The following is a 13,225-nucleotide window of genomic DNA, read 5'->3' as shown; positions in this document are numbered from 1 at the left end:
CAGATGAGAGAGGGAAGGGAGAGGGGTGATTAACCATGTGTGAGTGGAACACAGGAAGGAACTTTGGGGTCCAGAGAGTGATATGAAGATACAGGTTTCAGGATATCTAGAGAAAGACAAATTGAAAAAAAAAGTTAAGTGGAAGGAGAGAAGAGTCTAAATGATGTTACTGTGAGTTAAGAACTTTACCTCTTGTTCTTTGAGGAAAAGTAAGGAGAAATTTATATTACTTTTCTTTTAGCTTGGTGGATGTTTTCCTTTTAATATGGTATTCCACCAAGAGAGCCATGAAGAACTCACATTTATTCGGGTTGCATCATGGTTTCATGGTAGATAAAAATCTTCACTTATAAAAGTGCCCAAAAGGAAAATTTGTTTTATGTATATTACCATAGAATCTGCCAAGGCATGTATGTGTCAGCTAGATTACCATTTAGATGAAGAGCCCACTGTCATCAAGGATGGAGTGACTTTTAAGGGAGAAGGTATCAAATTGAACACAGAAAAAACTGAATGGAAACAACTGTAAGAATCCCCAAACTTTCTGTGTCTTAAACATTACAAATCAAATAAATCATCCTTTGTTAAAAATGCCTGCTGATATATAATAGCTTTGTCTTTGTTTGCATCTATTGAGTTAAAAGAATAACTAAAATTTAATTACAATTACTTAGTGAAAACTTAAGAATATATCATTTTACAAATATGACCCATACCCTCCATTGTTAATATTTATCTACAATCCATTAGTTGCTAGAATATTAGTGTAACTATTTTTTTCTGCTATATCGTTTACATGCATTTCTCTATGGGATGCTGCTGAGGAGGCTAGAGATTTGGGTTAACCATACATACAAGCTAACACCAATATTAGAAGCATTCTAAGTTATTATAAAGATGCTGACATGTCTTCAAACATACAAATAGCTACCGTTTTGTATATGGAATAATTAAATACTAGGACAAGAATTTTGTACTACAAAAGCAAATGAAATATCAATATGGTGAATTTTTCTGTCACAGTATAATTTTTGATAGGCTACATTATCACTAAACAATGGGAAGCAAATAACTCACTGAATGTACTGAAGACAAAGTAAAGTTGATGTTCCTAAGATTAGTAAGTGGAATAGAGTATTTAGAGAGAAAGAAAATTCGTGCATGAAAACAATTTACTACGATAGGACCATCCTTTTTCTTGAAATAACTTTATGGTTGCAATATTTGATTGTGGGAGCTGGGCCAACTTTGCATAAGGTCTTGAATGTGATTTTTGGTAAAATATTTTTCTCTTTGAAATCTTAGGACTTCATAAGATACATTTACTTTCTAAAATTCAGAATTTACTCTACTTGGAACATTTTCAGGTGGAAATTGATGATGGCCAAAGGGAATTACTACTTCTTTCCTCAGCACCTGATTGATATACGTGGGTAGCTTTCTCCTGTTTAAATGTCAGCGTCTCTGTGACCTGCTACACAGGTTTATTACAGGAACTATCATCACTTCTCTTCACCAAATGCCCTTTTCTCATTAGTAGGTATTTCAGCCTTAAATAAATCCATTATTTGTTTTTAGTTTAGTGGTAGTCCGTCATTCAGTAAAGAATGCTTGGTCAGCAAGAAATGGATGACCAAACCTTATTCATATACTTGTCAACATATTCTTCTATTACATGTATTAATCATTTATTAATAAATTAAAGCTTTTAAATTGAGATACATTAGCAAAATTTCAGAGTCCCTTCTGTTTCAGATCATCAGAACCATTAATTAGGGATATTTACTTGTGACAGGTTTCTCTAAGCCAAGATTCTTTGAAAAAATTCACATAAAAATCTTTAAACAGATGAACAACATTACTGGAAGGGAGAAGAAATTTGTTAGAGGTAGTGGTTGAATCTAAGGGCAAGAAACTGAAAATGTGAAAATATTCCAAATTATAAACTTAAAATACAAGTGAGAGAATAAAAACAGTGTACAGAATTGATGATGAGATAGACTGAATATGAAAAGGCAATGTTAAATCTAACTGGACAGTTTCTCACGCTGGTTCCCACATGACAAAGTTGATCTCAAGGCATTCTTACTGCCCTCCAGAACTACAGTGTGATAGAAACACCATCGATGCTTTAGAACAGATGAAGATAGTGCTGGTAATACTGCACAGGGCGGGAAAGTAGGATAAAAAAGGACTTCAAAAGAAAAATTCTTTTTTTATGTGTTGAATTTTTACCTTGTGATTAGATAACCAGGCAGATACCTAATCAACCAATCAGGGAATCAATCTTATTTATTAACTGATCATGTAATTCTTTTTTTATAATACATTCACTAAATAAGGTGTGTGTTTCCAATAGACATCTTGTAAACTAGAAGCCATGCCTTCAGATGGAGAGCAGCTGCAGAAGGAAAGACAGGCTGTAGTTTGCAAATAGAAAATAGATCACTAGGTTATACGATCACCTTCACCAAGTCCAGAAAGAAAAAAAGTGAAAATGCACAGGGAACTCTATTCAATATCCTGTGATAAACCATAATGGAAAAGAATATGAAAAAGAATGTATATATATGTATAACTGAGTCACTTTGCTCTTCAGCAGAAATTAACACAACATTGTGTATCAACTGTACTTCAATAAAATAAATTTTAGAAAAACTGAAAGGGGATTCAAACTCAAGTCTGAAGAATGTCCTTTTATATCTGAAAGAAAGGAGGGAAAAGTGGCTAAAGTAAGAAACAAGAGAGAATGAAAAGATGGCGGCCATCTATCTGAAATCAAAGCAAGATGTCAGGTTTTGTGGGAACTAATTTCAGCACAACAGCAAAAACACGCTGCCCTCTAAAATCAGCCCGAGCTGGAAGACCTCCATGCCCCGAATCAGGTACAACTGCTCAGTGTCCATTCTCCACCCAGCCACACCCCAGCGCCAAATTCCCATTCTCTGGTGATTCCCTGGTACCTGTTTCCTGCCTCCTGTTTTCCAGCTGTGAATCTGATGCCTTTTCGAGTTTGCTCTTAGCATCTTGCATCCAGACCGGACAACAGATTCTTCACTGGCGCTGCAGCTCTGCCCGTGGGTCTGGCTCAAATCTTATGCTCAGTTCCTGCAAATTCTCAGTTCTGGGTGAGCTGTGTTCCAAAAAGGTAACAATATTCCACCTCAAGCAAGTCCCTGGTTCTTCCCAACTACACAGGCTACTCTTGACAGTAGCGGTGAGCCAAGGCCTGGAATATGGCCTGCCTGGTTTTCCAAAGACTCTGCCCTGGCTGGAGAGTTACATCCAAGAATGAACTAACCTTGACTCTCAGTGAGGTACATACATGCCTGGGTGAGGGGGTTGAGATCTTACTGGAAATATCTGCAAGGAGCTCTCTCATTCCAGCCCCAAACCGGGATAGGAGACAGAAGGAATGTGCTCATTTCTATCCTTTAGACATGCTGGTTTTCTTGGCTTATATGCCATCATCTATTCCTGGTTTTCCTGCTACCTCTCCAGAGACACTGCTTAATCTCCTTGGCACCTCCTTCTCCCAGTTTGGTCCTTGAACTTTTTCATTCATCATTAACTGTCTCTAGGAAATCTCCTCCACTCAACAACTTCAATATGCTGAAAACTTGCAAATTTATACAGCCTCAAATTTACACAGCATCTTCAATCCAGACCTCCTCTTGAGCTCCAGGCCCACATATACCACTGTCTATAGATCTCTCTTTGCTATCTCAAAAACTCCTCAAACTCAACATATTCAAAACTGAACTCCTCATTTCCCCCCAAGCCTGGGCGTCCTGTGGTATCCCCCACCAGAGGCCATGCAGCTCTACAGCCAGGAACCTAGGCCCATCTGGATGCTACTCTCTCCCTCACCTCCCAGATTTAATCTAATTCCAAGTCCCCCAGAACTTCTGAACCTATTTCCTTCCATATTCACTACTACTAGTAAAGCTCAGAGACTTAATTGATTAGTGTAAAAATAATAAAAGCTACTAATTATCAAAAGTTTTTATATACCAGGCAGGCACTCTTTTAAAACTTGATATAAATTGTCTTTTCTAATAATCCTATTATTAGTTTCCTAGGACTGAAGTAACAAGGCAAACTAAATGGCTCAAAAATAAAGGAATGCAAGAGAGTTTCCTTTTCTCCACACCCTCTCCAGCATTTATTGTTTGTAAAATTTTTGATGATGGCCATTCTGACCAGTGTGAGGTGATACCTCACTGTAGTTTTGATTTGCATTTCTCTAATAATTAGTGATATTGAGCATCCTTTCATGTGTTTGTTGGCAATCTGTATATCTTCTTTGGAGAAATGTCTGTTTAGGTCTTCTGCCCATTTTTGGATTGGGTTGTTTGTTTTTTTGATATTGAGCTGCATGAGCTGCTTGTATATTTTGGAGATTAATCCTTTGTCAGTTGCTTTATTTGCAAATATTTTCTCTTATTCTGAGGGTTGTCTTTTCATCTTGTTTATGGTTTCCTTTGCTGTGCTTTTAGGTTTCATTAGGTCCCATTGTTTATTTTTGTTTTTATTTCCCTTTCTCTAGGAGGTGGGTCAAAAATGATCTTGCTGTGATTTATGACATAGAGTGTTCTGCCTATGTTTTCCTCTAAGAGTTTTACAGTGTCTGGCCTTACATTTAGGTCTTTAATCCATTTTGAGTTTTGTGTATGGTGTTAGGGAGTGCTCTAATTTCATTCTCTTACATGTAGCTGTCAAGTTTTCCCAGCACCACTTACTGAAGAGGCTGTCTTTTCTCCATTGTATATTCTTGCTTCCTTTATCAAAGATAAGGTGACCATATGTGCATGGGTTTATCTCTGGACTTTCTATCCGGTTCCATTGATCTATATTTCTGTTTTTATGCCAGTACCATACTATATTGATTACTGTAGCTTTGTAGTATAGTCTGAAGTCCAGGAGCCTGATTTCTCCAGCTCTGTTTTTCTCTCTCAAGATTCCTTTGACTATTCGGGGTCTTTTTTGTTTCTATACAAACTGTGCAATTTTCTGTACTAGTTCTGTGAAAAATGCCAGTGGTAGTTTGATAGGGATTGCATTGAATCTGTAGATTTCTTTGGGTAGTGTAGTCATTTTCACAGTGTTGATTCTTCCAATCCAAGAACATGGTATATCTCTCCATCTGTTTGTATCATCTTTAATTTCTTTCATCAGTGTCTTATAGTCAGAATGTAAATTGATACAGCCACTAGGGAGAACATTATGTAGATTCCCTAAAAAACTAAAAATAGAACTACCATATACCCAGAAATCCCACTACTGGGCATATACCCTGAGAAAGCCATAATTCAAAAAGAGTCATGTACCACAATGTTCATTGCAGCACTATTTGCAATAGCCAGGACATGAAAGCAACCTAAGTGTCCATTGACAGATGAATGGATAAAGAAGATGTGGCACATATATAAAATGGAATACTACTCAGCCATAAAAAGAAACGAAATTGAGTTATTGGTAATGAGGGGGATGGATCTAGAGTCTGTCATACAGAGTGAAGTAAGTCAGAAAGAGAAAAACAATTACCGTATGCTATCACATATATAGGAAATCTAAAAAAAAAAAAAAGATTCTGAAGAACCTAGGGGCAGGACAGGAATGAAGATGCAGACACAGAGAATGGACTTGTGGACACGGGGAGGGGGAAGGGTAAGCTGCGAAGAAGTGACAGAGTGGCATGGACATATGTACACTACCAAATGTAAAATAGATAGCTAGTGGGAAGCAGCCGCATAGCACAGGGAGATTAGCTTGGTGATTTGTGACCACCTAGAGGGGTGGGATAGGGAGGGTGGGAGGGAGGGAGATGTAAGAGGCAAGAGATATGGGGATATATGCATATATATAGCTGACTCACTTTGTTATACAGTAGAAAGTAACACAACAATGTAAAGCAATTACACTCCAATAAAGATGTTAAAAAAAATTAAGGAATGGATTCTTTCACAGTTTTGAAGCCTAGCAATCTGAAATCAAAGGGCTGGCAGGACCATGTTCTTACAGGGAGGGGATCCTTCCTGTCTCTTCAAGCTTCTGGTGGCTCCAGGCATCCCTTGACTTGTGGCACTGCAACTTCAATATCTACCACCATCTTCACAGGGACTTGTCCTCTGTGGGCATGTCTTCTTGTTTTCTGTCTCTTTCAAACCTCCTTCTGCCTTTTTCTTATAAGGACCCTGTCACTGGATTTAGAGCCCAGCCAGAAAATCCAGCACAATGATCACCTCATCTCAAGAGCCTTAACTTAATTACATCTGCAAAGACCTTTTTTCTAAGTATGGTAAAATTCATAGATTCCAGGGATTAGAAAGTGGATATATCTTTTTAAGGCCACCATTCAACCCCCCAAAAAGTAACTATACTTATTAGTTGAGTCAATTGAGACTTAGAGAATTTAAGGGATTTGTCCAAGGTCACACAATTAATATGAATGTGAGCTTCACATTTGATTTGTGGCTTCCTTACCTCCAGAAAAATAATTTCAATACTTTTCTGAAAGGAGTAACAGTATCAAGAAATTCGTCACTTGGATGCCAAATGCTGCTTTTTAAATACATTCATTACTAGACTATCCTACACCACTAGTGTTATCTTCCAAAACTATAGATCAGATCCATCATGCCTGGCATGTTGTCTGTCGCTTAGAAGGTGCTCAATAAACAGTTGTCAGTAAATGAATGAGATGATGCCACCAGCCTCATCAAAGTCACCAAACATTCCACATTGCTTAAAAAATGAGCTTCACATTCCAACGAAGTATTCAAGACCCTCCAACCCTCCAAAAGATTAAAAAGTATAATCCTGGAATTACGATAAGTTCCTAATTCTTAGAAAGGCTGTACTTAGAATGAGTACAGCCTTTCTAAGAATGTCCAAAAATCATACAAGAAGAAATTGATAAATTTGGCCACACACATATCTAAAAGTTCAGGATGGAAGAATTTCATAATAAGGCCAAAAACAATGGCCTGTAAAAATATTCACAACATGTATTAATACAGATGCCTAATTTCCTAAAGATATACATAGCTCCTGAGGAAATAGGCACCTTCATTTATTGTTGTGTGACAATAAATTTGTTAAGCTTCTTTGAAGGGAAGATTAGAAATAAAAATAAATTTATCTTTAAATTCATCTCCTCTCCTCTCTGAACCAGAATTTCCACCCTTAGGAATTTATTCTGTAGATCTTCTCTCACTTTGGCACAAAGCTATTCACTGCTATACCCTTTGTGAAACAAAACTGATTGGAAATAACCTAAATGCCCACCAATAGGAGATAGTTAAATCCATTACAGTACAACTATACCATGGGATACTATGAGTCCCTCTTAAAATAAGGCATGTCTATATGCACATTAGTATGGAGGAAGTTAACTCAGGGGACAGAACAGTGTGTATAAAACGTTAGCATTTTGTAAACAACAAAAAGGACACACATATATACATGCACCTATATGCCAGGCATATCTATGAATATTTTTGGAAGGATAAACCAGAAACTTGTAACTGTATTTGCCTTTGAGAAAAGAACTGTGAGACTGAGTATGGGGATGGAAGGAAGACTTATTTTTCACTGTAAACCCTATTGTATTGTTTGAATTTATTTTGCCATGTGCCTGCCATGTGATAGAGAGAGAGAGAGAGAGAATCTATAAGCTAATTTTCACCTAATTTTCCAACTTGATCTCCTACTGTATCCTGTCTTGTACATGACAATTCATTGCTTCTCAAACCCACTGACTATGATCATATTGAGTGTGTGGGAGTGTGTGTGTGTCTAATATGCTATCATCCTCGACTCTCACACTTTCTGCCTGTATAAATCCTGCCCCTCAAAAGCTCTTCTGTGCAAGTTTCCTGATCTTCAGTGTTGAAACTAACTACTCTTACCTCTGAACTCAGAAAACCCCTGTTCATCCTGCTTTGAATTATAGTTGTTTACAAGTTGGTCCCCCTCATTCAATTAGCTCCTAAAGGGAAGTGTGCATCTTGTTGGCCTCTGTGTTCCTCAAAGTACCTGGAACACAACAGCCTTGCTGTGTGCATGTCATTAACTAAAAAATATTAAGTAGAAGAGTCAACTAGGAAAACCCAAGTCTCTTACAATTAAACCCAATTTTAAGGATGATAGAGCAAAATATTTAGCCCAATCACAGAAATGCTATTTAGCATGAATATCTAAAAGATCCAACAAGAGCTCCTCAAAGCTGAAAAGTAAAGCCAATACTTCTTATCCAATAGGATTATTACATGAGATGTATGTGAAATTCAATAAGAAGTTACAGTTGGAATATATTAGAGGTAAGAGAAGAATGAAAGAAAAATGATTTCGGTTTTAATATGGAAAAGATAGCTCTTGACATTTTTTGGGGGGGGTTTTTTAGTCAAACACACCAAGCCTGGTCATAAAATAGGCAAACACTGATTTTTATCCTGAAGCAGGCTACTTCTCAGTTTGGGACTAGCAATGTCTTCCACCTTTACAGCCCTCCTTCCCCCACCTCCCCACACACAAAGGAAAGGTTCACTGCAATGCAATTCAATCTATTGCTTATTAACTACAGTTTTTTCTAAGAAAACTTTCTCAGATCATATTATGTGTGCTGTAATTTTTTTTTTTTTTTACTATTTACTTTTTGCTGTCATTTAAACCCATTTCTTCTTGTCCTTGGTGATATAGGAGTGGAGGGTCCCATTACGCCATATATTTAACTTTCATCAATAAAACCAATTTTTAATGCTTCTAGAATAGTGCTATTCTGCTTTAGTCTCTATAAGTAGGTACACTGACATCCAGCCCACCCCATTTCTGTTGGCCTTATAACAGCATACAATAAAAAAATATAAAACAAATATAATAAAATAAAAATTAAAAGTGATAGTGATTAAAAGTCAACTTGAACTTACTGCTAATGCTGTTTCATACTCTCCAGCAGCCAAGTGTGCTAAGCCCAAGTAATAGGAAGCTTCTTCTTCCATCTTTTTGTCATTTCCTAAAAAGAAAATGTAGAAAAAATCATTATGGTATTAAAGAAATTGGTTTATTACAACAAACAGAATCTTTGCTTTTTAAGAGAGTAGAAAGTTACTGTAACAAAGTATACAGATTTATATCAACAATCTCTGAAACCTAACTGTGTACTCATCAAAAAGGCTGATGTTAATACAATTTACCTGGGTCACAGATATAAGTGAGTAACGTGCATTAGCAATATAATTATGAGGAGTTTCCCTCCATACCAGTCCACCATGTAAAACCTATAGTCATTCATCATAGTTGCGACTACATATGTGAAATAATTGATAAAGAGTATCAGCCTGGGCTTCCCTGGTGGCACAGTGGTTGAGAGTCCACCTGCCGATGCAGGGGACACGGGTTCGTGCCCTGGTCCGGGAAGATCCCACGTGCCGCGGAGCGGCTGGGCCCATGAGCCATGACCGCTGAGCCTGCGCGGCTGGAGCCTGTGCTCCGCAACAGGAGAGGCCACAACAGGGAGAGGCCCACGTACCGCAAAAAAAAAAAAAAAAAAGTTGATTTTATTTCTACACACAAGCAATGAACAATCTGAAAATAAAAGAAAAAATTCCATTTTCAACAGCATCAAAAAGAACAAAATATTAGAAATAAATGTAACAAACCAAGGGCAAAATGTGTACACTGAAAACTATAAAACATCATTAAAAGAAATTCGATAACATGTAAATAGACTGATAACAGTAATCATGAATTGGAAGACAGTGTTAAGATAGTGATATTTCCCAAACTGATCTACAAATTCAATGCAATCCCTATTAAAATCCCAGCTGTCATTTTTGGAGAAGTAGACAGACTGATCCTAAGCATCATATGGAAATATAAGCAATGTGGAAGGGCCAAAGCAATACTGAAAAAGGACAGTTTGGAAGACTCGCACTCCCCAATTTTAAAACTTACTACAAAACCACAATAAAAAAATATGTAGTAGTAGAATAAGGACAGACATGAGGATCACTGCAATAGAATTAAGAATCCAGAAAACAACCCTCATTTTATGGTCAATTATTTTTAACAAGGGTCCCAAGACAATTTATTGAGAAAGAACAGCATTTTCAACAACTGGTACTGGAGCAACTGGATATCCACATACAAAATGTGAAGTTGGACTCTCTTGACATCACACACACACACACACACACACACATGCCCCTAAATATAGGAGTTAAAACTATAAAACTCTTAGAATAAAGTGCAGAAGTAAATGTTCATGAGTTTGGATTAGTGGAAGCCTTCTTAGTTATGATACCAAAAGCACAAACAACAAAAGAAAAAACAAATTACTTTGCACTTTATCAAATTAAAAACTAGGGCTTCTCAATGGATACCATCAGAAAGTGAAAAGAAACCAAATCTGTTGAAGGACTTGCATCTAGAATATTAGAGGATTCTTGTAACTCAATAATGAAAGGACAAAAGAACCCAATTAAAAATGGGCAAAGAAACTGAATAGACATTTCTGCAAAGATATACAAATGGGCAATAAGCACATGAAAAGATGATCAACATCATTAACCAACAGGGAGATGCAAAATAAATTCACAGTGAGATATCACTTTACACCTACTAAGATGACTATAATAAAAAGACAGAAAGTAACAAGTACTGGTGAGGATGTGGCTAAATTGAAACCCTTTATACATTGTTGATGGGAATGTAAAATGGTTCAGCGACTTGTGAAAACTCTTTGCCAGTTCCTCAAGAAGTTAAACATAGAGTTATACCACCCAGCAATGCCACATCTACGTATATACCCAAAGGAATTGAAAACATGTACACAGATGTTCATAGTAGCATTATTCATAATAGACAAAAGGTGGGAACAACGTAAATGTCCAGCAACTGATGAATGGATAAAGAAAGTGTGATACAACCATACAATAGTGTATTATTTGGCCATAAAAATGAATGAAGTAGTGATACCATCTACAAGATGGATGAACCTTGAAAACATGATGCTAAGTGAAAGAAGCTGGACTCAAAAGAATACACATAGCATGATTCCATTTGTGTGAAATATCCAGAAGAGGTAAATCCACAGAGACAGAAAATAGATTAATGGTTGCTAGGGGATGGTGGAAGGAGGGTATGGGGAATGCCTTCTAATGAGTATGGGGTCAGTGTTGATGTTTGTAAAACTTTGTGAATTTATTAAAGACCATTGATGACTGAAAGAAGAAAATAATAGAATAATAGAGTCATGAGACCACTGTATGGCTGGTACTATACTTGTGCATTACACCAAGGTGTCCAAACTAAGGTGCACAGTGGATGTCAGTCCTCCTTAAGTACCATGTAAATCAATGTGGGAGACGAGCGTTATCCATGCAATCATCAGCTTGCTGCTTCAGGTTCCCTGACCAAAGTAGGAGACAACAGTAAGAAGGGATGCTTTGTCCCAGAGCATTTCAGTGGCTGTCAGAGCTCTGTAAAATGCTGTGCAATCTTTTAACCTGTCTACTATCTTATATGAAAAACATATATTTATTGGCTTTAAAAGATATTAAAAATTGTTACAGCAGAAGAAGCAAGTTTTCTCCTATTCTCTTTAGCTGTCCTTTGGAAAGGGAGAGATGCTTTCAGAAAGGAGACGGCTTGGCAGGCTCTGACTATTGGAAGAGGGCCTAGGAACCTTGCTTTCTTTGTGAACAACCTTACAATTTAGCAAATGTGAACCTAAAGTGAAATACCTTTTCCTACTTGATAACATTAACTTACATTAAAAGTCCACATAACTTTCACGTGACTAAAGTTAGCTGCTGAAATTGATCTAAGAGCTAACTATTTATGTCAGTGTGTACCCCTTTGGGGAAGGTACTAGATCACCATTCATTCAAAAGCAGTTCATTCAATGGGATATATCTTTCACTGGGGGTGATGCCCTATGGGTATTTTAACTAATATTACTTTAAAAAATTAACAGAGAGAATAAGCTAAGATTTTACTTTCATTCTTTAAAAAATTAAAATCAAACCCAGAAAATCAGTCCTGTTTACTCCATATAAGCCATTTGTTACTCAATAAGCCAATTGATTAAATATGTCCACAAGCTAATGAACTTAGTTCAAGAGCATAACTTCCATCTTTTTCTCCTTCATGAAAAGTAATTTATTAATATACTACTCTGAGGTCACAAAATATCCTTGCATCTCACAAAGTAAAAGGTTATGAGTATATGTTCCAATTTTTTTCTTTATATTTTATATATATTTTAATGATAGAATATTAAGGATGTGATCAGCTGTCACAAAAGCATTTTCACTGCTGTAAGCATGCATACAAATCACTTGGAGATCTTGCAAACCTGCAGATTCTGATGCAGTCAGTCTGGAGTGGGGCCTGAGATGCTGCATTTCTTATAAGCTTCCTGGTGATGCTGACGCTGCCAGTCCAAAGGCCACACACTTTGACAGGCATGAGTCTAAAATATATTAAAGTCCTCTCTTCCTGTTACTCTTAACTAAATACTTATCATATCTTTCCTATTACCCGACAATAGGGAATTTACAAACAATGAAAGGTCTCTCAGATTGTAAGAAATATATGACCTTAAGCACACACACACACACATATGCATGCAGACACACGTGTATACACACACACACACACACAGAGTTAACTTTTGCAAATGACCTTACCTTCTCATCATGGGTTTACTGTTTTATAACATTATACCCAGAGGGTCGCAATTTTGGAGATAAAGCTTTCAAGAAAGTAATGGATTTCTTGCTGTCAGCACTAAGGCCCCTCTGTTTTACAGTGAAATTTGAAAGTATATTGATGGCATTTGTCCCTGCATTTCATAGGAAATAATCACCCAAACACTTGACAATTTTTACCTCCCTCTTGGGAGAAGCAGTATCTGCCCATTAAAGGCAGCAATGTGAGAGTGTTCTTTTCCACCCACCTTCTTTGGCTATTTCAGAAGCTTTTATAAGAATTCTGATGGCCTGTTTGTATTCTTTATTTTCCAGCATTTTGTCTGAGAGTAATCTGTAAGTCCTCAGGAGACTCTCACAGGCCAAGAAGTTGAGAACGCGGCCTGTCTCATCCTTCCATATCCGTCCCTGCGTCAATTGATGGAAGGCCTCATAATGCTCCGCAGCTTCCAGAAGCTGACCTGAAGAATAAAAGCCATTCATAAATACAAACCACAGGCCAGAACATA

At 37.1% G+C, this 13,225-nt stretch overlaps 1 protein-coding gene across 1 annotated transcript in view; it reads right to left on the bottom strand.

Moving 5' to 3' along the window:
- Positions 1-13,225, bottom strand: part of TTC29 (tetratricopeptide repeat domain 29) — a gene marked incomplete at both ends in the record, with an annotated part of 250,407 nt that overhangs the window by 170,417 nt on the left and 66,765 nt on the right. The window contains 2 exons of the mRNA XM_079697160.1: positions 8,931-9,016; positions 12,965-13,177. Coding sequence (XP_079553286.1) covers positions 8,931-9,016; positions 12,965-13,177 — 299 coding nt within the window. The remainder of the gene's footprint in view (positions 1-8,930; positions 9,017-12,964; positions 13,178-13,225) is intronic.

The sequence above is a fragment of the Hyperoodon ampullatus genome, assembly GCF_949752795.1.
Source record: "Hyperoodon ampullatus genome assembly, chromosome: 1".
Lineage (NCBI taxonomy): Eukaryota > Metazoa > Chordata > Mammalia > Artiodactyla > Ziphiidae > Hyperoodon > Hyperoodon ampullatus.
Note: the sequence above shows the minus strand (reverse complement) of the source record. Positions and strands in the feature narration are given on the sequence as shown.